We start from the raw sequence: 24992 nt of genomic DNA, 5'->3' as shown, positions 1-24992 counted from the left end.
GAAGAGGGTGAGGAAGATGCTCTCAGCGCTGTGCCCTGCGTGGCCTTCCCTGAGTGGCAAAGAGAAGAGTGGCAAAGTGGCTCGGTTCTTGCCCTCCCACCCAGCCGTTATCTGGATTGCAAACTTGGGTCCATCTCCTGCCTGAAAGCACACTCCTGCTTGTGTTACTGTGCTGTCTTCTTGTGCTTCCAAAGCAGCAGGATGCAGCCGCCCAATCCCTCTGCAGTCTTAGTCAGCAGGGCAAGAAACGAATCTGTTGATTTCGGCTCCGAATGTAAATGTTGCCTCACAGATCTAGACTGTTTATCCTGACAGGGATTAGGATTAGCTCTGCTTGTGCTGCACAATTTCAACTTCCTTGGAAGGAAGAGGAAAACAACAGATTATCCTATAGGGAAGAGAAGGTGGGGGAGGAATTGGCTGAAAACAAATGCTGGATCTTATTGGCTATGCAAATGTTCGTCTACAGTTTCACAGGAGGGTGTTATTTCTTTCCAGTCTTTCAGCCAGGTTGAATTTAAGATGGCTGCCTTTGACAGAGATAGTCAGACTAAACTCCTTGAGTAGACCTGGACATTTTACAGCCCCCTGACCGCATCTGGCCCTGTGTTGCTTTTATGTTGAAAGCACTATTTTTTTTTTCAGTTTATGTATGTGCAGGCGTATGCATCTTCATGGCCCTATTGATTTGGGGAGGGGGCATAACAGTTGCAATGTATGGCTGTGAAAGTTGGACCATAAGTAAGGCTGAGCGCCAAAGAATTGAGGTCATATGAACAATATTCGAGCTCTTGGCGCATTGCATTGCACTAGTGTCCAGGATGAAAGAATTAGCAGCCAGTGACATCACTGTTGCCTAGGGGATGCCCATTTGGGGACTCCTTTCATGTCCCCAGCAGAACCTGGACCAAAGGATGGGAACTCATCCTGCCCCACGGCAGCATTCGGGTCTCAAACACAGGCTTGCTAACCTCCAATCCAGTAGCCTAACCATGTGAGCTACTGGGCTCCTAGCGAGCCACCAGCATGTATTTATGATGGTTGTGGCATTCCAGAGTCATGATTTGCAACCTTTTAATGACCACCTTGCTTAACCTCAGAAGTTCCAGTCTCGACTGCGGTTGTAATTCAAGGAGTATCTGTACTGGAGCTTCTGAAGGTACCCTTAGGCTCAATGATATTCATAACTCGTGTTTGCAACAGAAATTGTGCTCACAGCAGATGGGACAATACATTTCCATCTTCATTTCATCGGTAAAGGAATCTTCATGGTCCTTGTTCTGAAAGCATGATAGAAATTTGGGGAAAATTTTTGCTTGAAAATACAAGAAGCCACGTTTCTTTGACATTTATGCCAGGAGATATTTTGTCAGGGGAGTGAAAAGAAACAAGAAAGCAAATGAAACATTGCCTCTTTTTATCTCAAGCCTAGGGATTGGAGCAGCAAACTGGAAAGAAGCAGTAACTATGATTAATGACAGATTGAGCAGGAAAAACCTGCTCACAAACCTCCCTGAAAATCAGAGGATGCATTGGCAGGTCACCTTCACCATAATTTATAGTGAAGTTTGAGATTGCAACCCCAAGCTTCTCCTGCCTATCAGGTGCTATCCGTCTGAACTCTCACCCTTGGCTGTGTGACTGGCCATGTCTTGTGAAGCCATCTCTCGCCATTTTGCTTCCTGAAGTGAGAGAGACGGTAGGGCCTTCCCCTTCTCTTCAGTTTACCACATAAACCCACTGCATTGGTAGCTGAAGTTTCAGCACTAACGTTAGGATGGTATCTACCACCATGTCTGACACAACGGATTATTTTAAAGGATTTTTCTCTGGCAGAAAAACGAGGGTCTCTAGTTGATGAGAAATTACAGAATAACAGAGTTGGAAGGGACCTTGGAGGTCTTCTAGTCCACCCCCTGCGCAAGCAGGAGGTGCTGTACCATTTCAGACAAATGGCCATCCAATCTCTTTTTTTTAAAAAGCTTCCAGTGATGGAGCACCCACAACTTCTGAAAGCAAGACCTTCCACTGATTAATTGTTCTCACTGTCAGGAAATTTCTTCTTAGTTCTAGGTTGCTATCCTCTTTGATTAGTTGCCATCCATTGCTTCTTATCACCCTTCTGGTGCTGTGGAGAATAGGTAGACACACACTCCCTCTTTTTTGTGGCAGCCCCTCAGATATTGGAAGACCGCTAAGATAAGGACAGCACTGTCATCTAACAACACAAAGCCAGAACAATCCGTATTTCTTCCCTGTCTTTTTCTTCCTCTTCTTCCTCTCTCCCCTCCCTGTCTTTCTTCAGCCAGTACAGGCAGAAAGTAGAACACACAACCTGCTGGTGTTTTGCAGCAGACTAGCCATTGTTGATAGCTCCCAATACTTTTCACACCAGCGAGCAAATAGATGGAAGGGAAAGCACAAAAGAAAACACACCTCTCTCTGCTTTGACTTGCTTTTTGCTAATCACTTCTCTCTGACTCTCCATGTTCTTCATCCATAAAGTAAGGAGATAAATTGGGCTGTTTAAGCTGGCCTTTGTATAGGAACAGCTTTGTGTTTAAAAGCACAAAAGGTTTTTCACATAGAGATTTAAATTTGGAAAAATAAGGCACAGCGGTGGCCCTCTGTATAACTTCACCATCCCCAACTATTATTTTATGGCTGGTATTCTAGCAAAAAGAAAAAAAAATAACACTAGATTCTGCCCAAAGCCAACTTCCCACCTTGATGTTTATGATATGATGTCATGATGCAGTAGGAGTCCTTCTTCAGATGCTTGAGTGCCATTGTTGGTGCTGTAAACAAATACCATAACTAATCTCTTTTATAAATTATGATCTTCTGTTATCTGTCCTCAATTGGCGACCACTACAAACAAGTCTGTGGAAGTCTGTGCTTTCTGTTTATCTCAGGAGACTATAAAATATTGAGGAAGGTTGAGCTGACATAATTCTTCTCCTCTTTGATTCTTTTTTTACTTCAGTAGAACAGTTTCCAGCGGGTCTTGATTTACTCAAACCCATTAGACTTTAAAGGACTTTGAACAGATGTCAGACTTGCTGGAAAACAATTACTGGAATCTCTCCGGTGTTCCATAGTAGATGGAAATGTTGTAGACACTTTGGGTCTGTGCCATAAAAGAACCAAATTGCTTGTCCTTCTCCAACGTGATGTATCTTTGCAAGAAGGTTGCAGTCCAAAAACTGGCTAGATTGTTCAAATCAACATGTTTAAATCATCAGTGTAGTCTTTTGCTCTGCCTCCTGCACTCCCATATTGATCTCCATGTCACAGCCCTGCGTTGATGCCTCAACTGAATCGATTCTTCCATTGAAGGTCTAGGCAGCCAACCCAGAAAATACCACGCTCCATTTGTCCCTTGTCTTACCATGTACTTTAGGCTTTAGTGCTCATCACTCATAACTTTAGTCGCTCAATATATTTTGAATTCAAACCAGCTTTCTTTCTAACCAGTTTCCTCAATTATCATTTTGTTGTCCTCTCCCCGCTCCCATACACACACATACAAGAAGAGCTAATCTTCCTTTTTGCACCAGATGGATGAAAAATGTATGTTTGTGTTTAAACTAGTATGTTTATAAATGTTTATGGGTTTGAGACTGGATGCGGGAAAAGTTATATCCATGCAGGTCCATCTCATAACTCACTAACCATATGCTCTCCGAGATACACAAAACAAATTACCTATTTCTGGTCAAAACCTATCCTTTGACTGATGATTGGTTGTCTGGAGTCTGAGATTAGAAAGGATTTTGCATTTGTTTCTATCAGATCTTGTTGTCTGCAAAACTCTTGTGACAGAACCTTGATTTTCAGGGTCCATAATGGTACAAAATGTCTCCTTGCTACATCTCAGAAGTAACTAGTTGTCCTAGAAAAGGCTCTGTTGTTGGTTTGTTTTTTGTCGCCTCTTGTTCCCCTTGTTAAGTGTTTATTTAAAATCTCTGCCATCTGCCCATAACACCGTTATTTTTCAGTAAATATAGTTTACATTTCAGCTAAATAGTGACCTGAAAAAGAATCTGAACAGTCAGACCTAGTTAGTACTGGAAGAGTACTAAGAGGAGAATACTGGAGTTGCTGGCTAGACTTGGGTTTTGTAATATATTTTGGCAAAACTAATGCAAACTACTTTTGTAATTTTCTTGAAAAACTGGATGCATGCCATTACTAGGAATGATATTCAACTTGAGGTAGTAGTCATTCTAATATCAGACAATAGGTATTATCATAATAAGCATGCAATTAATTGCTGAAACACCAGAGTATGCACAGTATAGTAAGCCTTAGAGATGGTTGCCAGGTGACTTGTTTCCCCATTGTTCTTCTCCCCAGGTGAGAACAATGATGCAGAGTTGAATTCTTCTGTGGACACCCCAAAAATGGGACCTTAAGTTAATGGTGAAGCACAGGCTTAGAATCCATTTGATTCGGTCTCTAGCAGTTCAGGTTTTAAAAAATAAGGAAACGGGTTGGCGAAATTGAGAGCGTGGAGATGGAGAAATAGTTTTACTGTTGTACTATGGTCAGAACATGATAAAGAAGAAATTTCCGTCTTGTGAAGTCACAAGAAGGCTATATTGTACTCATTGAATCCGAGCGCTTTTTAAAAATTGCCTTTAGCGTTGCTCATTTCTTTTAAACCATAACTGTGCATTGTTGTTTTTCTCTGTCTTCTCTGTGTCTGTTAGAAAAACGGATGTGAATGTTCTCCTGATTGTTGTGTTCTACTAATCCAGTGCTTGACCTTCTAGTCAAAAATGTTGGTTTGGCCCAGTACATTGAGATAAATAAAGAGGTGGGCTGAGATGGTTGTGCTCCACTTCTCAAAACCTGTGGCAAATGGTGAATTGGGGCAGATGGTAGCCAATCAACTTCTGCATTTTTAATCCCCAAATGTTTTCATGGGATAGGAAGGCTTATCATTAGTGATAGTTGGAAGCTTTTTCCTCTTTTATTTTTGAATCCTATAAGGGCTTCTGATGTGGTTGGTGGAGCAACAGAGCTTCAGCTGCAATTATCCTTGTATTCTACCCTTCATCCATCCATCCATCCATGAAAATGGCAATAAGAACTACACTCAATTTACAGCTACATAATCTCCTGCCCTTGAAATGTACTTCAGGAGTTGTTTTGCTGGACAGCTCCATAGGGATAACTTGTTAAACTCTTACAACAGCTGAAGATTTTGAATATTATTTCAATATTAGGTGAGCCTTAAGACATGCATTTAATATGTCTTCTCATATAAGAATGTCTTCAGTGCAAAGTCCAAAATCCTGAAAAGGAGGGACCAAATTGTCATTGTTAACTATCAGGCATGATTGAAGAGGAAAGGAGCCAAAGTATGTTTAATTTGATTTTATTTCATGTATTCATGTATATATACTTTACATTAATGAATATATGAAATGAAATCAAATTTAGGATTTCACAGAATCACAGATTATAAGGTTTGGAGGAGAACTTAGAAATCATCTAGCCATGTGCAGGAATCTGCTACTGAAGCATCCCTGACCTTTGGTTATCCTTAAATTTCAAGCAAAACAAAGTACACACATACATGAACACACGCACACACACACACACATACACAGAGCAGTCTGCTATGTGTTATGTAACTTAAACCTATTGTTTCTTGTGCTGCTTTTTGGAACAATATCGGGCAATTTTGACCATATTCAAGTATCATTCAAATATTTAAAAACACAACTCAGAGACAAAATGGTCTATCAGAAGGTAGACATCCTTGTTTTATCTTGTGAAGACTGGTATGTAAGAAAGCTTTTCTTGCTGTGGAATGTTTGAAAAACTTTCTGATTTAAATCTTAGGTACTGCTATTCATAAGCCTTCTTTGCCATTAAAAGGGAATCCTTGAAAAGTATTTCACAGTTTGAAGGAATCCTGCTTATTTTTAACCACAATGTTAGCTCATTTCCTCAACAGATATTTGTATGTCAGTCCCCAGTGTTAACTTTAGTTCCCAGGTTGACTGGAAGCTATAAAGATCAACATATCTGGAAGACATTATATTGGAAAATGAAGTTAGCATTAGTGAACTGTAGCGTGTTAGTGTATGTTTCAGAGAGGGAAAGATTTACAATGGGAGGAGGTTGCAAGGTCTATCAGCTTTGCAAAGGTTCATTTTTATGCTTCTTTATAACAAAGTCACGATGACTGTGAGTTGTCATGCTGAACAGTGAATTTTTTAAGTCTGTCTCCTGGAGGGTTGAAGGAAGATACCAATTAGCATTTCAAGTAGTCATTAATAAATAACTAGCCCAAGAGATGGCTCCCAGACTTTTCATGCTGATGTTTATTTTCTTCTTGTGTGTAAAGTCCTACCTTTCAAAGACCACCATTACAGAAGGATTGTCACTCCTGAAGCAATCTTCAACAACGGGTACGTGGTAGAAGAGTGATGAGTCTTGATGTGACTCACCATCCTTCCTCCTTTTCATGCTACTTTCTAGAATAAGACTTTTGATAGTCAGTTGTGTCTTTTTGGTTTTGGGGAGAATGACACATTTTCTCTCTGGGCCTTGGTTAATTGCCTTTAATTTGAAAGTATTTGCCTGAAGGAAAAAAAAATGGCTGGCTTTCTTTTTAGGATGTTCTGGTCCCTGAGTTAGCCCTCCGGTTGCAAATAAAGTGATGGAAATGTGCTGAAGCTCATAATAGATTATGAAAAACATCCATCCCTAACCTGATCTCATCTAGAGGTGTTTATATCTGCTGCATCGCTTGGAGCAATGTTTCTCATCCTTGGCAACTTAAGATGTGTGGACTTGAATTCCCAGAACTCCCCAACCAGCTGGCTTAGGGACTAGAGCTGCATCCTCATTATTAAAGTTGAAAAGGCTGCTAAAAACCAAATTTATTTAAGCAGGTATATTCAAAGTGATATGCAGACAGGACTGGAAATTAGTACTTAAAAATTTGTGGAATATGTATGTATGTATGTATGTATGTATGTATGTATGTATTTATGTATGTATTTATGTATGTATGTATGTATATGTTAGTCTTAGTTGCCAGGGGATTTGAGCTGGTGAGCTGTGATTCTGTTGTTTGGCTTCATGTTCGTGGTCATGCCGCATCTTCCTGGTGGGCATCCATTCGCTTCATGTATGGGTTGGAGGGGTTTGAAGTGGGTAGTGATGCAGCTGTGGTACGGCTTCTGGTCCGTGGTTGTGTCTCATCATCTGTGTGGGTGTGAGTCTGCTTTCTACGTGGAAGTGTGGTGGTAGCATCTTGTGTGGCCCTCATGGGTGTGGGTCTGGTGTCATTCTTCATGTTAGGTACTCGTTTGTTAATGAGGGCGGGTTTCCAAAGGGCTGGTAGGCGGGAGGTATCATCTCATTTATTCATGCTGTGTGGGTGTTTTTCTATCTCTATGGCTTCTCTGATTATTCTGTTGTTGAAGTGTTCAGTTCAACAACCAGACCCACACCCACAAGGGCCACACAAGATGCTACCACCACACTTCCATGTAGAAAGCAGACTCACACCCACACAGATGATGAGACACGACCACGGACCAGAAGCCATACCGCAGCTGCATCACTACCCGCTTTAAACCCCTCCGACCCATACATGAAGCGAACGGACGCCCACCATGAAGATGTGGCATGACCACGAACATGAAGCCAAACAACAGGATCACAGCTCACCAGCTCAAATCCCCTGGCAACTAAGACTAACCTGAGCACAACCAAGCCCCCTCCTGAACAGAACACACCCCCAGCCAATCAGAACACAGCCAAACCCCTAACCAATGAGAACACACACCCAGCCAATCAAAACACAGCCAAGCACCCACCCAATCAAGTCACACCCCCACTAGCAGTTGAAAGGAAGAAGCAGTTGCAAGCTCACATTACTCTGAGAAGCACAAAGCCAAAGACACAAGCCTGAAGATGACGAATGAGACTTCATCAAAACGTCTCCTAGACACTTCCAATTTTACGCAGGAGAAAACCCAAATAACCAAAGATCCACATACATATACCTGCAAAAACCTCAGAAAACAAATACATACATACATACATACATACATACGTAGCCCTCAACCTGTGACTGCAGTTGAGACTGCAATTTCATCCACTTAGCAATGCAGTTGTTAAGAAGTCAACACATGACCAATTTTACCCCTATTTTTCCATGGTCATTAAGCAAATCATGTGGTTAGTAAGTAAATCCAACTTGCTCAATTGACTTTGTGGAAGTCAAAATGAGATCACAGATCATGTAGCATGAGATGCAGCAACTGCCATAAACCTGAGCTGGTTGCCAAGCACCCGAATTACAATCACAGGACTGCAAAGATGATACGATGGTCATAACTTTTTAGGGCAGGTCATAAGTCACCTGTCTGAGGCCACTGTAACTTTGGACCATTGTTAGACAAATGGCTGTAAGTCAAGGACTATCCATGGAAGTTCTACCACAGCTGAAGTGCCTTTTCAAGAATCTCATGGTTGCTGCAAAGGGTAGATCTGCCATTACAAACAGCAGAGCTCTTCAAATTTGACAGCTTTATGACTTATGGACTCCCAGAATTCCTCCTCCAGTCATGTTAGCTCAGGAATTCTGGGAGTTGAAGTCCACAAGTCTGAAACTTGCCAAGTTTGAAGACCCTTGACATACAGAGTAGAACCTTTGGCAAGTCTTGAGGGAGATCTGCTTCAAAGTTGAGTTGCTTGATGTGACTGGCAGGGCATGAACCATCATTTAAGCTCCCCTCTCAGCAGGACTGTGAAGGGCAGGAAGAGTCTCCCTCAATAGTTTGACTTCCCAAGGGAGCTGCTGTTTCAGATGATCTCCTGTCTCACTCCAGAACGAGATTGACAGAAGTAAAACAAATGCTGACAAGAAACTCCTTTCCCTGTTCTGATCTTGGATTAGCACATAATAGAAATGGAAATAGCTTATTTAATTACATATTGCTCACTAGCCGCATCTGAATATCTTTCTCACTTTAGAAGCTATGGCATCTGAAATTTGGTAAAAGTGTTGATCTTGGGTATTTTTTGTCATTTTTTTTCTTAAATTCTTCTTCTAATCTGAGAGCTCAAGGCAGTTTAAGCATTGGTCTTCATAACATTCACCTTGTGAGAAACTCGGCCTCTCATTTAATAACAAACTTACAAGAGAAGTTTCCAAGACCCAACACAGTTAGATTGGATGTTCCATTGCAGATACAAAAGAAATCATAACCGTGCAGATTTGTCTGCTGCAGGACACAACAATATTTTGAGCTTTGAGAGTTGGAAAGTTCTGTTCCATATTTACAATGGCAGTTGTGTCTGGCCTGAGTATATCAGTTCGTACCTCATCAGTTGCACACCTTACACAATGTCACTGGCACTAGTCTTTCAATGAGATCTTGGTTAAGTCTGTAGTCAAATCGAATAGTATTATATCCTCAGAGTTTGATTTCAGTGCTGGTGCAGTGGTTCAAGTGCAGTACTGCAAGCAAACTCTGCCCACAGCCTGGAGTTCAATCCTGAAAGGAATCAAGGTTGACTCAGCCTTCCATCCTTCCAAGGTCAGTAAAATAGAGGCAGTATTAAAATATTGCTTCTGCATTGTAAACTACCCAGGGAATACTGCAAAGGACTATAGGGCAGGATATACGTCTAAATGCTATTGCTGCTATTTGTTTGTCCAATTTAGATACCATCCATTTCATTCACTCATTCCTGGCTAATGCTAAGACCAGAGTTCCTTTTCACCCACACAGCTGAATTCATTTCCCACTCAAAACAGTGGAGCTCAGATATGACTTGCAATAATAATCTTCATGTTACCTGAGATTCAGCCAGGTTTGAAGGCTTCTGCAGACACCAAATCTCTTTGCCTAACTTGGAACAAGCATGCTTTAAGGAGTCTTGTGCTTCTCTTTGTGATTGATATCATTTCCACCTAAGTCCCCAAAGGGAGGTTGTAGCTTCCATCTCTTCACCTGGTGGCTTTGGAGTTGATGAATATAAGAGCAATAGCTGTTTCAGACTTTCAGCCAACCCAAAGGGGCATCATGAATTGAGGAGTGCATTTATACATTCATCTCCTTAACAGGAGATCATTTTAGTGACATATTTGTCCTGCCAATTTCTTTCGTTTTTACTTGATTATCCATCTTGGAGAAGGAGAGGGAAAGCCATATTAGCACTGAATAACCTAATACCGAGGATAGGTTAAGGAACTCCCATTTCTTGCCCAGGGGTGGGATTCAAATTTATTAACAACCGGTTCTATAGAACCAGTGCGAACCGGTAGAAACCCACCCTTGTTCTTGCTTCCATGCTTTGGAATTGGGGTTGGAATTGGCGTGCAAAGAGGTTATATGCCTACGGAGATATTTGTCATCGTTTTGAGTTATGAACTCAGGGAAGTCAGGTCTTTGGTCGGGTTCAAGAGATCCTTTATTGAGTACATCATATTGGCACTTAGAAAGGTGAAAGTAGCTCTAAATTATTCCTGTGCTTAGGGATAGTTAAAAGAATAAGACCTGCCCACCCGCCCCTTTGTCTCTCAGTGGTCTGACCTAGGATTCACAAAATCACGAAACAGACTCCTTATCCCAACAAAACCCCTTTTATTTGTGAATTCCTATAATTCGCACCCAGCAAAGTCCCGGCAAATAGTCTTGCAAGGGTAAATTACAACCACAGATACCATATCAGGCTTGGAGAATTGCCAAACCGATAGCTTCCAAGCGTAACGCTGTACAAGAAAATACTTGGCAAAGAGTCTCTTGAGAGTCACGCAAACGGGAGGGGGGGCGGGCATTTTTGCCCTCTCCGGCCTCCGGAAGCTTTCCTCAAGCCTCCAGGAGGGCCTCCCCAGGCCTCCTGGGGCTCCGGAGCCTCTCTGGAAGCTGGAAATGGGCCCATTTCCAGACTTCCCAAACTTCCGGGAGGCTTGTTTTTTGCCCTCCCCGAGCCTCCACACACACCCTGCACTTACCTGCATCCAAAACGGGCCACATGAGGATTCAAGGGACGGAAGGGGTGGGTGGGGCGGGGCCAGCCGGGACTGGGATTTGTGGGTTCTCCAAACTGCACAGAATCCTAGCTAAAGGCTCTCTCGAACCCTGCGAACCCCCATCAGCCCAGTAACCCCCGGTTACTCTTGGAATATCGGATAACGTGCTCTGTGGAGTTCAAGTCAGAGTTTCCATCACTAGGACCTTTCTACCTTTCTCATAGCTCCCGCTTTTTTGCATCAGAACAAATAAGGATAAGATTAGCATCTGTTATATGGGAAATCATGTTAACGTCTACCAGTGCAGACAGCAAAGCAAAACAAATGTGTAGTTTTGCCAACAGTTGCCTCCTGGGCTTCTCTTCTTCCATAGCTTCTCGACATTCAGCATCAACCCTAGGAAACTTGACTGAAAATCTGAGTTTTATTTATTTCATCTGCAACCTTTAAACAATCAGGGTGGAATTGGAACAATCACTGTGCATGCAATGTTGTGTCAACAGTGATATTCTCGAGAGAGAAAGACCAAGCAAGAGAATATCAAGATCATCTAAGAACAGCTGAGGTATGGATCTGCGGTGTGTCTCTCTCCCATCCCCTTAAATTTGTCTGCGGGGTTACTTTTTTTCCTAAGGGTATTTTGATCCCTGTTTTTGAAAGCAGTACCCAAATGGCAGGTGGCTACCCTCCCTGGTGTGAAGCTTCATTTGTTCACTTGGCAGAGCTGCAGCAGAGTGGCAGGGCGCCAGCTCCGACAATGCACAGTTTCCTGTTGGGCAGGGATGGGATGGAGAGAGAGGGAGGGAGGAGGAAGGAAACTGGGTCTGTATGCTCACTTTGGGTTGGTGTTTATTGAAAATGCACCCAGCAGGAGCGCAGCCAGCTGAAAGGCTCAAGAGTGCCCTGCAAGAGAGAATAAACTTGTTTTGTCCTCTGGCCTTCAAATTGGCAAGCCCAAGGAAAAGCTGGGAGGACAGATAGGGACTCCTAATGCATCCGAGTTCAAATTATGCCATAGCATGGCTTCTTCCAGCTGCAAGGTTCCCTTGTCTCAAAGAGTTTGGGGATTCCAGCTGGGCTAGAGGCTGTGGCAGAAGATGGAGATGCCACCATGGCATTTTAAAAGAAAAAACAATGGGAGAAGAGCTATTACAGGAGTGAGCCGGGGAGACGAATGGCTTGGCTAGACAGTCCTTTCTCAGAGTGGAAATGAAAGAGGTGATGATGTCTCTGTTGAAATGAAAGCTTGCTGGCTGAAAATACAGCCCTGAGGAAATACTAAGAAAAATAGGAACCTTGCTGGAATAGGAACCTCGCTATTTGATGTCCGTGTCCAAGTAGGCCTTTCTGTTTTCTTTGAGACAAACTTGGTTGGTTTCACAATTCGGTCGTTTTATTGGGTTGCAAATTACTTAGGTTCCTGAAGGCCCAAATAGCATTGCAGATAAGTGACAGAGGAGCTTGTTCTGAGGGAATAAGGTTTTTTTTGTTTTGTTTAAAGGGCTAGATTTTGGGATTCAGTTCCTGGCCTCCCTAGTCCCAAGGTGGGCAGAGGAAAAGATTTTCAAAACTTTGAATATTAAGGCAAACCAGAGGTTAAAAGCATCCGATAGAATGGTTCATTTGACCGTGGGGCTTTTGGTTGTAACCATGGGCTTATCAGTATGTCTGAATCTGTTCATTCAACTCCAGGAAAATCACGTCAGGTGAGATGTTAACTCTGATGGTACCTTATCTTCTAGGGGCTATTTTATATGTTCCCATCATCAGGAGATGCTGCTATCCTGAAATGCTGAAGCCATTTTAGGAAAACAGTTGCTAGGATCGTCATCCTTCAGAAAATCCAGAAGCCTTTCCTAGCTGGATTTTTTTAAAAAATCTAGTTGGTTCCTGGTTGTAGTAGCTATCTTAGGGCTGGACTAGATGACCTGCTGAGGCCATTAGACTCTAATCTAGATTAGGAGTTTCCAACCTTGGCAACTTTAAGACTTGTAGACTCTTGAACTCCCAGACTCTTGAACTGCAAAAGGTCACATATTGAGGCCAGCTGCCAAGTGCCCCAAAATCCGATCACATGATTGCTGGGAGACCAATGTCGAACTTCTAAACTGGTTAATAAGTAGCTTGGGGGAGGGTGTGTTGGAACTTCAAATAGTTGCTAAGCAACAAATCTTAAATCGAGAAGTACCTAAAGATAGGAACAGTACCAAAGAAATATCTATCTATCACCTTGTCATCTGGATATATATATTTATAGGTGGTTGAAAAGTTTACTGTGAAAAAAATGGGTGAGTCCTATTCTCCTGTATACAATTATTTATATAGGTAAAGCCTGTTTAGACATTATGGAATCCATACGTTACAATTCGATGTGTTTCCTTACGCAGTACATCCAGCTGGTACTATCATGAGTAACTGCTAAAAGGGGGACTTAATCACATCCTTGCTTTAGTTTTATTTGCAGAGGAAAAGGGAGGAATAAGCAAGTGTACACATTTACTGGGACTGTCAGAGTATGAAATATGTTGCACAACTCCAGAAGAGCCGGCTGGGACTCTGTGTTTCATGCCCCAAAGGCAGGGGAAAACCTCTGGCCAGAGCTGTTGCTGTTTCACAAATGTCCTGTTTTGTTTAATATTCCTTTCGACTCCCAAGACCCCATTGCTGTTGTTACAAATGATTTAATGCTCTTCCACTGGATGAACAAATCGAAGCAAACCTTTATTTATTTATTTCAATTTATATGGCTGTCCGTCTCAAATTCATGATTCTGGGTGGGCCCATAAAACAACCCCAGCAGAACGGTTAATAAAACATCATTTATGGAGAATGGATTCTGATGTTAATAGAAAGTTATGGTGTAGGGGGGAAAAAACACAATTGAGTGCCTTGCTGGCAGTGATGGTATTCAGCCGGTTCACACCGGATTGGACAAACCGGTAGCAAGAATTTGGCGTGGGTTGCCAAACTGGTGGTAACTTCTGGCCGGCCATGCCCCCGATCCGGTTGGCCTCCTACCCGATCTCACGTACCCGCCCGCCTGACATTCGCCTAAGGTATTTCTTTTTTTTCCCCCTCCCGACAATCACCTGTGCATAGATCAGCTGTCCTGGGATTCAGGAAGGCAAAAAATGGAGGGAGGGGAGGCATTTTTTTGCCTTTCAGAGCCCAAAAGGAGGGGAGCAAAAAGACCCCCCCCCCAGAGGCTCCTCTGAGGCTAGGAAGCCCCCCCAAATGGGTGGGGGTGGCAACAAAGCAAAAAAAAAGCCACACCCACCCAGTCACATGGCCGCACCCACCAAGCCATGCCCACAGAACCGGTAGTAAAAAAATTTGAATCCCACCACTGCTTGCTGGTATGCATGTTAACCACTTTGCACTTGCTCTTTTATGCACCGAGAGTTGGTTTTTGTTTTTACTTCTCTTTTTCTCTCTTTCTCTTTCTGCTGCTTTTCCGGTACGGTCTGAATTTTCCAGGAGGTGGAGGTCAGTATAGATTGTCTTTAAAAAAAAAAACAACAACACCTACTTCTCATTTTATCCGTCCTGTACCATCTTTCTTCCTTTTGTCTTCTCGAACACAGTGCTTTGGATTGGGTTGCTTTTAAAGATCCTTCTCAGTGGTGGAACCTGGTCCATGAAAAATGAGCCAGACCTTCCCGCCTGCCGAGGATTGCCTGTAAATTCTGATAAAACGCATGTTGCTAAAAGTCTGTGCGCTGTCTCCAAATCATCTCCACAGCCAATTCACAGATATGAGTGGGGTCTTGCTATTTTCTTTCTATCCAGTCCTTTTGAGAAGCAGAAATGTTGACACTTCCCAAAAAGCCATTTGGATTGGAACAAAAAGCTTCTCTCTCCAAGCCAGCCTCTAATTTTAAAGACTGGCAGGAGAAAACGGAGAGGGGTGTGCAGTGCCTTGTCATCTTCCCTTAAAGAAGCTGCTGCCTGAAGTCAAAATATCTCCTTTTATACTCAAGTCCACCCTCCTCCTTCTCCCGCCTCATCACTTCAAGGAAAATGGTGCTTGGCAGAAATGCCACCTTTGAGTTATCACACACACACAAAAGGCTTATTTTAGACATCATAGTTTCTTTGTTTTCCATCATAAACCTTAAGATTGCATGAAAACCAGCATAGACATCACCACATCTCGCTTACAAAAGCCGTGAATATTATGACACCTAAGATAAATGCAACTTTTTCATTCCAGACAACCACTTGACTCTGTGATCATTTTCTCATTCCAAGTTTCTCATTGCAAGTTCCTCACTGAAGTAGATGGTTGACATTAGCATTTTGTGTTGTAATGCCAGATTCTCTTAAAATACATGCCAGTTGACAATGCTGTCAGTATGCAAAGTGTAAATCAAAAGTTCTTGTAGGCTGGGGGTTGTTCTACAAGGTTGTGCAGATTCCTTGCAAATATATTCTTGCAAAAATGTTTGCATGTTTTTGGCTGTCCTTTGCTTACTGACAATTTTCTCCTTTTACCAGTAGACTAGTAAAACTGTTAACCAGCATGGCAAGGTTATCAGTTTCCATCAACTAGAAATCAAATTAGGAAATGTGGATTTTTACTACAGAAGACCACTGTATCATATGGAAATTGATCAGAGAGAAAAACACGGTGATGTTTCAAACGCATCACGCCAATCAATTCTAAATTTTAGCAAAAAAGTTTGCTGAGATTGCAATGAAACAGAGTGGCAGTCCTGTACCCCGAGGGCCGTACCATTAAACCATTTTTATTTTGTTCTTCTGGCTGAGTGAGCATGTTTATCTTTAATTGCACAAGACTTTTAAACCAGAAAATATTGAATTGATTTTCAATGGGCTGTTATTTCATTTTGTGGCTTGCCACTTTTGGAAAGTCTCATTAAAAATTATAAGAGGGATGGGGATACGCCCTGATGGTCTGGAACTCCTGGCTTAAATATTTTAATTGAACACGGGCAGATTCCCTGGGTTAGACTTTGTCCATTTCCTTTTCTCTGTGGAGTTTTTTTATTTTTTGAAAAAAAATCTCCTTTACATTCTTCTCCTGGAACAAAATTAGATCCAACAGAAACTGTAGGCAGATCGGGGTTTCTGTTGCTAAAATTAGGTCTATCAATAAAGTACAGATAGTCCTTGACTTATGACCACAATTGACCTCAAAATTTCTGTTGCTAAGCGACACAGTTGTTAAGTGAATTTTACCCTAACCCTTTCTTGTCATGGTCATTAAGGGAATCACAGTGTCAGGGCTCCGGCAGTTACCCCCATTTAAATCATGAGTCTCAAGCCAACTTCCAAAGCTTAGAGATTTATTAGGAGTAAACATGCTGACACTGCCTGAGTGTAGCCGACTCTGAGACACATCATTCATTGTCACCTTTGACCCTGGTTTTTCCCCACCCCCTGGCTGTATCATAATTCATATTCTCCAATGGGACACATCCATAGCCAAGAGTCATAAATCATAATCTCCAGTTAGAATTTTGCGTGGCAGAAACTTCAGTCACCTAGTTACTATCTTTGAAAACATTTATGGAATGCACTTTCGGTTTGCAAGCTGCCACACTGCTCCCTCCTTCCCTTTCTGCTGGCAACTCTAAAGACCATAGAAATATTTCATGAGTTGACACACAACAGCTGTCAAGTCAGTAACACAATTGTTAAGTGAATCTGGCTTCCCCTTAGAGCTTGCTTGTCATAAGGTTGCAAAAGGGGTTCACATGAACCCTGAGACACTGCAACGGTCATAAATATGAGGCAATTGCCAAGTGGCTGGATTTTGATCATGTGACCATGGGGATGCTGCAAAAGTCGTAAGCGTGAAAATGGTCATAAGTATTCTGAACCAACCTAATTCCAAGAAAGCCAACACTAGACAAAGGCAGCACCCCCCACCTTTTAAGGTTTAATTCACAAATTCTGTTTCTTCACAGATAAAAGGCTACTTCCAACTAATTAGCTCTGACAAGAAAGAGCCTTGCCAGGTTGTTTTTCAAGGCTGCCAAAACCCCACAGATAAGGAATAGTTTTCAAGAGTTTTCAAATACTAACTATAATGTCCATGAGGCTGAGTTTCAGAGCGTCTTTGCCTTCTGCAAAGAATGCTTCTTCAAACCTGGCTTTTATCCTCTTGAGGGAGGGGCCATTACCTTGCAGCCTTACTCCCGAGTCACCCGTGCTGTTGTAACTGCTCTTTCCTACAAGCAGCCCTGCGCGCACACGCACTTGGCACAGGCTCCTCGGGAACCTCCTCATCACTGCTGCCAGCCCCCACAATCTCTGAAGGCAGCAGTCCACTCCCTGATGGTCCTGGCCCCTCATCAGAATCCTCGCTCTCCTCCACTGTCCGCACCTGCTGCCGGCTAACCACAACAATAAGTCACTTTTTTTTTCAGGGCCATTGTAATAGTCCCTAAACAAACAGTTGTAAGTCAAAGACTATCTGTGTCAGATATTGTACCCTCTGAATTAATGTTCCTTCTGAGGCAATTTATCACAATTTATCACAATCTCCTTGGGTGTGTTAAAACTGGAGATTTCCCCCTTCATTCCAGTCCTATAATGCTGTGCACAAGATTTAAGAAGACTTTTGATTTACCTGGCATTCTGAATAACAAGGTTTTTTTTATTTCTGACATTTTCTGTAGTCTAAATAGTTAACTTGTTCTTTTTTTCCCTTTCCCTAACAGGATGACTACATCAAGAGCTGGGAAGATAATCAGCCAGTAGATGAGGGTAATTTTTTTTCCTATTTATAGTGCTTATTTTTTTTAGTGTTGTTGCCTGCAAGAAAAGAGTAGCTGAAGATGCTTGGAAAGAAAGGGTTTTTGTTTTTTTGCAAATTACTGAGAATGAGGAGAAATTGAACTGAGATGGTTCATCTCATTTGCTTTGTTATCCACTGTAAACATTTGAAAATAACTGCATGCCAGGATGAAATGTAAAGAGAAATGTTTTGCTTCCTTCTGTTTTTATCAGCTATGGATGCATTTTACAAATTGCAACATTCCTCGTAGATGAAGGCTATTATTTTCCTTTTTATCTTTAAAGTTAGAAGAGAATAGAGTAGAATTCTTCATTGGCCAAGTGTGATTGGGCACACAAGGAATTTGTCTTGGTGCAAATGCTCTCAATGTACATAAAAGAAAAGATACATTCGTCAAGAGTCAAGAATCATAAGGTACAACAACTATTGATAGTCATAGGGTACAATAAGCAATCAAATCATACTAGGAAACAGTCTATATAAATCGTAAGGATACAACCAACAAAGTTATAGTCATACAGTCACAAGTGGGAAGGGATGGGTGATAAGGCGTGATGAGAAGATTAACAGTAATAATAGTGCAGACTTTGTAAATAGTTGGACAATTTGAGGGAATTATTTGTTTAGCAGAGTGATGGCATTTGGGGAAAAACTGTTCTTGTGTCTAATTGTTCTGGTTTGCAATGCTCTATAGCTTCATTTTGAGGGAAGGAGTTGAAACAGTTTATGTCCAGGATGTGAGGGGTCTGTAAATATTTTCACAGCCCTCTTTTTGACTTGTGAAGTATACAGGTCCTCAGTGGAAGGCAGGTTTTTCTGCATTTCTAATTACTCTCTGTGTCTGTCCTGTTGGGTTGCAGAACCAGACCAGACAGTTATAGAGGTGCAGATGACAGACTCAGTAATTCCTCTGTAGAACTGTGTCAGCAGCTCCTTGGGCAAATTTGGGGTTTCTCATTTGGAAAAGAGCCAATTTAAATATTAGGGCGTTTCAAATGCCAGGAGTCAAGAATGGGTTCCAATTTTTCTTCTCTATGGTTAAAATCCATCTCTCTTGAACAGCTTCCTTTGTGATTTTATATTTTCTAGCAATAGATCTGTGTTCTGTTTCTTTTTCTAATTCTCTTGGGAAAAAGTCTTGTTGTATAACATATATTACAACGGAAGTAGTTTTCCCTGTGTTAATTTAATTATAGTGCCCTCTAACAATATGCTATTGAATATTTGTACTTAGGATTTGCTATAAACAATAATAAAAAATCCTTTGTGCATTAACATTGCATTTTGAACTCCAGATTCAGACTGGTACAACTTCCATTCATAGACAATCTACCTGCTATTGTGTATCCTCAAAACGATTGAATGGGGACTGGAACACAGGTTATTTTGCTGTTTCTTTCTCTGCTCTGGAGTTCAATAGACTTGGCTGTCCATGTTCCTGCTCAGTTATTTTCTGAGTGAATTTGGATTGTGTTCCTGGTTTTAATTAACTGCAGTGCAATCCTCTACAGGTCTATTCAAAAGTAAGCCCTGTTGCTTTTAATGGGGATTAGTCCCTGTTAGATTATTATACAATTGAACTGCTGGTCTTTGTTTGTTTAAACGTGGTGGGGTTGCAGTAAGCCATTAATGTAAGTTTTTGGTGTGGCAGGTGTTTAGTGAGTCAGAATGCCTGCTAAATGGCAAAAATAAAGATTTTCAAGACCCAAAACGAATTTGTTCTTGACACATTTTACTTTATTGATAAGTCAGTACCAATATTGAAGGGAAGGGAGAATATTTTTCAGACAGTTTAATCAAATAAATAACTCTTCTGTTTGGAAACTCTGCTGTTTGGAAACAATTCATTATTGCCTGAAATTTGGACAAAACTTGGTTCCAGTGAGTTTTGTCCATTAATTCAGCTATCTGTGAAACCAATGTGCATTATGCTGAAAATTTACCATATTGAAAACGAGTCATATTGGGCTAACTGGTTAATTCCTAGAAGGTTAAATTTAGCCGCAAACAAATGCAACCAAGCCTAAGATTAAAGTAATCAAACCAGTCCATCATGCTGAGCAATCTTCAAAGTCCCAGTCCTTGCCCTCCAAAAGAAAGAGACAAAGAGAAAGAAGAACTGAAAAGGAAAAGTTTCTGCATTACAAAAGTATTTCAAGGCCCACCAAAACAGAAAAGCTCCCTTAAGCACTGATTGATTAGCGTGGCTCAACTAACCTGCTGTTATTTATCAGGCCAATAGGAAAGATTTACTGACGCAGTGTAATTTTGCTAGCTCTATTCTGGTTCTAGAGCTCAAAAGATGCTAAGTGCTTTGCTTATTTGAAAACATATGCAAGTACTTTGAATTTTGAAAATATTGACTGTGATCATGGACAGATGAAGGAGGTTTGACAAGGCTAGTGGCTTTGGGAACGGGATTGTGGTTTAGGTGAATGATGGAAGCCGACTATTTTTTAAACATCTGTGCAGTTTATATTTTTATACAGGTTACAGGTTACTTGTCTTCCTTTCCTGGTGCCATTTCTTGGCTAGTATCTTGGAGCTGAGATTTCACAAGCGGTTGATCCAAAAATACTGAGTGGGTGCACAGTGTAGGAAATGAGAAGTTTGTTCAGTGAAATAAAGCACTGGACTTTGAGTAAATGCCCACATTATAAAATAAAAAAATAAAAATAAAACAGGGTGGTACATTTTATGGAAGAAATGAAAGAGTAGAGTAGAATAGAATAGAATAGAATAGAATAGAATAGAATAGAATAGAATAGAATAGAATAGAATAGAATAGAATAGAATAGGAATAGGAATAGGAATTAGGAATAGGAATAGAATAACAGAGTTGGAAGAGACCTTGGAGGTCTTCTAGTCCAACCCCCCTGACTAGGCAGGAAACCCTATACCATTTCAGACAAATGGTTATCCAATCTCTTCTTAAAACCTGCTCCAGTGTTGGAGCATTCACAACTTCTGGAGGCAAGTTGTTCCACTGACTAATTGTTCTAACTGTCAGGAAATTTCTCCTTAGTTCTAAGTTGCTTCTCTCCTCGATTAGTTTCCATCCTTATTGCTTCTTGTCCTTCCCTCAGGTGCTTTGGAGAATAGCTTGACTCCCTCTTTTTTGTGGCAGCCACTATGAGATTGGAACCCTGCTATCATTGAGTTGTGTCCCACTCTTGGTGGCTTTATAGGCAAATTCTCCCCATGCTGCCTCCTCAAGCACAGCTTCTTTCAAATGTTGTATATTCAACTTTGGATCAGATTTGATGTTATCAAGACAAGATGTTATCTTTGCTTCCCCCTTCTTCTTGTTCCAACAACCACATACAAGGAGATAATGCAATATGCATGGATTATTTGATGGTTTCCTTAAAAATACAACTGGTCTGTAGGATAGTGTTCTTGGGAGACACAATGTCATAGTTACCCACTTGGCTATTTTTCCTTTATCTGTCGCGTTGAGCGACCGGTCTGTTGTTTCGCCTTTCTGGTTGATTGCTGAATTCCTCTCAGAAAATAACCCTCTCCAGGGTGAGATTTAAAGTAGCCCTCGCAAGGGCGAGACAGTGGGACCCTCGCAAGGGTGAGGCCAGGCAAGACTCACAAAAGAGTGATTGCCAAGCAAGCACAAGAAATAAAACACACAAAACACAAGAAATCTTCAAAATGAGGCAGCACTTTGAGCCTGGGGGAGATGGGATTCCCTGGCTGCCCTGGAACAGATGGAAAAAATCCAGGCCTCTCTGCTTCTCCTGCTCATTTCTTCTCCTTTCTCCTCCTTATTCCCCCCCAGGCCTTTTGCTGTCCTCTTTTATTGTGCTAATTCAAGGGAGGGGGTGAAAGAGGAAATTTACAGAAAGGTAAAGAGATACAATGTTAATCTTTTTTGACCAGTTTACGTGACATGAGTCATATACTCTATAGCTGTTATTTTGTAACTGTTATAGACAGGCATATCTCCTTGGAATACACATTATTGTCTGGGGTTATTCTTTTATTTAACTTCCTCCCTGTCAGTGCTTCCCTGCTGAGCTGAATACGTGCCTTCCAGCAAGATTTCTTTTTATGGAAAAATACAAGACAGAACCAATGTAAAATAGTCACAATTCCTCCTTTCTTTTATTTATTTTTTTGTGCTCATGACTCTAGGTAGAGTTCTTTCTCTTCCAGAGTAGTCTCACAAGGTGGCAACAAGCCCTTCGGTTTGTTGATGCCTTGCAGAACCAGCTCATACGAGGAGAAGTCCTCATCCCCCGAGTCGTGGCTGGACCTAGTTAAGAAATTTTCTTTGGGAGAAAAGAAGTTATTAATGTCTATTTCCTCCTCTGACTCTTGGTCAGAGTACCATTCCAACAGCGGTTTTTTGACCAGATCTTTTGATTCAATGCTGGATGTAAGAAAGCTAACTGTTTTTTGAGTATTGTTAATTTCATTGTCAAGTGTTTTCAAACGATCCTCAATAATTTTAGTAAACGTCCTATTACACATGGACCAATAGTACATGCAAGAAGCAATAACACAAGAGGACCTATTAAGGCTGATAAGAGTGTTGTTAACCAGGGAGAAAAATTAAACATGCTTTGATACCATGGCTGTCCTTGTTGTCTTTCATTCTCTCTATCCTTCAACCGTTTACGTAATTCAGCCATGGAATCTTTAACAATTCCTGAATGATCAGCATAAAAACAACATTCTTCTTTTATTGCTACACATAATCCCCCTTTGTTTAAAAATAATAAATCCAGACCTCTTCTGTTCTGGAGAGTCACTTCAGCCAGAGATGAGAGAGAATTTTGAAGAGCAGTAATTGAAGTCTCTATTCGTTTGAGATCTTCATCTATTTGTAAACTAAGAGTAGCTAACTGTTGATGACCAACAGCTAAAGCTGCTGCACCTGTGACTGCACCTGCTGCCCCAAGGCCTAACAATACAGATAGTGTTATAGCTGTTATTACTTCTCTTTTTGATGAAGGGGAAATTGTGGAGGTTCAAGTTTATTAATAAGTTCTGACCCTGGATAAATTGTGATCTTTGGAATCAGTGTTACCTGAATGCAAAAGGATTTCTGAGCAATAAGAACATCACCATGAACACAAGCAGTTGCTCCTGTGGAGCATGCCCATATAGAATTATTACCTGGGATAAAGAATTGTCCTTTGAGACGAGCTGTGAGATTGCCATTGGAGGTGGTGTATACAGGAGCATAGCCTCCAATGTTAAGGCCTAATCTTTCTTTTGGTAAATATACATCACAGTGATATCCAGATGAAACCTTCTGACAATATTGAGAGTGACTGGCAGGTATGTTTCCTAGGCAACATCCCTTACCTACTATGTTAGTGATAGTGATGGTGGAAGTATTCCATCTGCATTGTGTGTCACTGGTGGAGTTACTAATAGGTTCATTGGAAGCTACTGCTTCATAGAATGGTGGCAATTCAGATAAGCAAAGCCAACATTGATCAGTTTTGGATGAATCATTAAGTGTAGTTGCTAGCAATTTGTAAGAAGAATTAACCAATTGTACTAATGGATTCACCTGAATATTGGGTTTTTGTAGAAAGTTTGATTTCAAATTGTGATTGGGACCAATATCATAATTAGACATAGATATAGAAAGACGAATTGTAAAAATATTCCCTTCATCTCCTTGAGCATCCCACTGACGTCCTCCCCAGGTAAACCCAACCATCCATTGTTTTTTTGTAAGTGTCTTTCCTTTTGCAGTAAATGTGATTCTGAGTGGATTTAGTCTCTGTCCACAACAAGGCATTGAAGAGCAGGGAAGATGTTCTTGAGCACGGGTAATATGAATATAGTCATTTTTGGTAGGTGCTTCCCACCAGATATGACCTGTGGATACACAACTCCAATTTTTACAATATCTGTCAACTACCCCACCGCAGGCAGCACGAGAAGCACCAGTACTGTGAGCAGGACAAAAATATAGTCTAAAGTTGTGAGCAGGTGCTGGAGAACAGGAGCCTTGCTTGTCCCATTTATCAGCTTGTAGTTCTTTATCTGCAAATTTTTCTACTCCTGTCCCCATTTCAGCAAAATCCATGAAAAGCTGAGGAAACCATGGCCATCTAGTATAATTAGTGGTGGTGTTTAAAATATTTCCTTGAAAATCAAGGATAGTCCAGGTATATTTTTGAGGTTGATGTTCATTTGTAGAAGGTTGTATGCTTCGAGGAATGCGATGATAGCCAAATCTTGGAACAGCACGAGATGCAGACCGCTTAGAGATGGAGTTGTCAGCGATGAAGACAGGATACCCAAGATGGCGAGCTCGAATGGGAGCTGTAGTCTTACGATGAGTGTCATCAGGGATGAGGTGGCGTCTTCGCACGACAGGTGTTTTGTAGTGAACAGGAACCCAGGAAGATGAATGATGCAATATGCATTTGGTGACATCACAGGGTGAAAAGCAGCAACGAAGATGCCATTGCAGTTTATCTCCAGGAAAAGTTGTCTCAGAATTAGCTTGAGATGGCAATGTAGGAAAAGCAGAGGATAGTGGAGGAAATGCCAGTGAAGGAGTGGAAAGTAATAGAACAGTGTGATTAAAGTATGTGTGATTGTGAAAAAATCCTAAGCAAGAATAAGATCCTATAGTAGATAGAGTAACATGTATAGTTAAAAATATTAAACAAGGAGAATAGTAATAGTGAACAGTTAATGTCAGAAGTAGGCGAAAGAAAGCTACCATTGTGTTGGAAAACATAATTACATGTAGAAAGGAGATTATCTTTAAAAATAAAGGTAACAGTGTCAGCAAGAAAAGTAAATATAGCATCAGGAGATGCCCTGAATTGAGAAAAGACAGGAAATATTGATATCAGAAGAAAAATTAGAGTTAGAGTTAGGTTTGCCATGGTAAGGTCTGACACAGCGAGCAGGAACCCAAAGCACTCGATCAGGAAGTTGGACAGCAGCGTAACCTTTTCCCCAGGTGATGAGCTGTGCAGGACCTTTCCATGCAGGATCTGGAAGCTGTCTGAAATAAACAAGAGGACGGGAAGAGGGAACTACTGGCTTGGTGAAGTGGCGAGAAGCCGCTGTGGAAGAAGGAGAGCCAGTAAGATTAAGAAAGTTAAGAGAATAGAGAGTAATGTTCAAGATGTTTTGTAACGCCGGGAGGTTCGGGGGGCCTAAGCCTTTTTTCCCCGTTTGCCGATCAAGGGCATTTTTCAGAGTTAGGTTTGCCCTTTC

At 41.3% G+C, this 24992-nt stretch overlaps 1 protein-coding gene across 2 annotated transcripts in view; it reads left to right on the top strand.

Annotated features, from left to right (window-relative positions):
• Nucleotides 1-24992, top strand: part of SPOCK2 (SPARC (osteonectin), cwcv and kazal like domains proteoglycan 2) — a 115914-nt gene that overhangs the window by 41377 nt on the left and 49545 nt on the right. For both annotated transcript variants that reach the window (XM_087932336.1, XM_026713489.2), the window contains exon 2: nucleotides 17704-17749. In XM_087932336.1, the coding sequence (XP_087788462.1) occupies nucleotides 17704-17749 (46 nt within the window). The remainder of the gene's footprint in view (nucleotides 1-17703; nucleotides 17750-24992) is intronic.

The sequence above is a fragment of the Pseudonaja textilis genome, chromosome 4 (assembly GCF_049901715.1).
Source record: "Pseudonaja textilis isolate UNSWEBS1 chromosome 4, rPseTex1.2, whole genome shotgun sequence".
NCBI classification, from domain to species: domain Eukaryota; kingdom Metazoa; phylum Chordata; class Lepidosauria; order Squamata; family Elapidae; genus Pseudonaja; species Pseudonaja textilis.
This window is presented reverse-complemented; position numbering and strand designations above follow the sequence as displayed.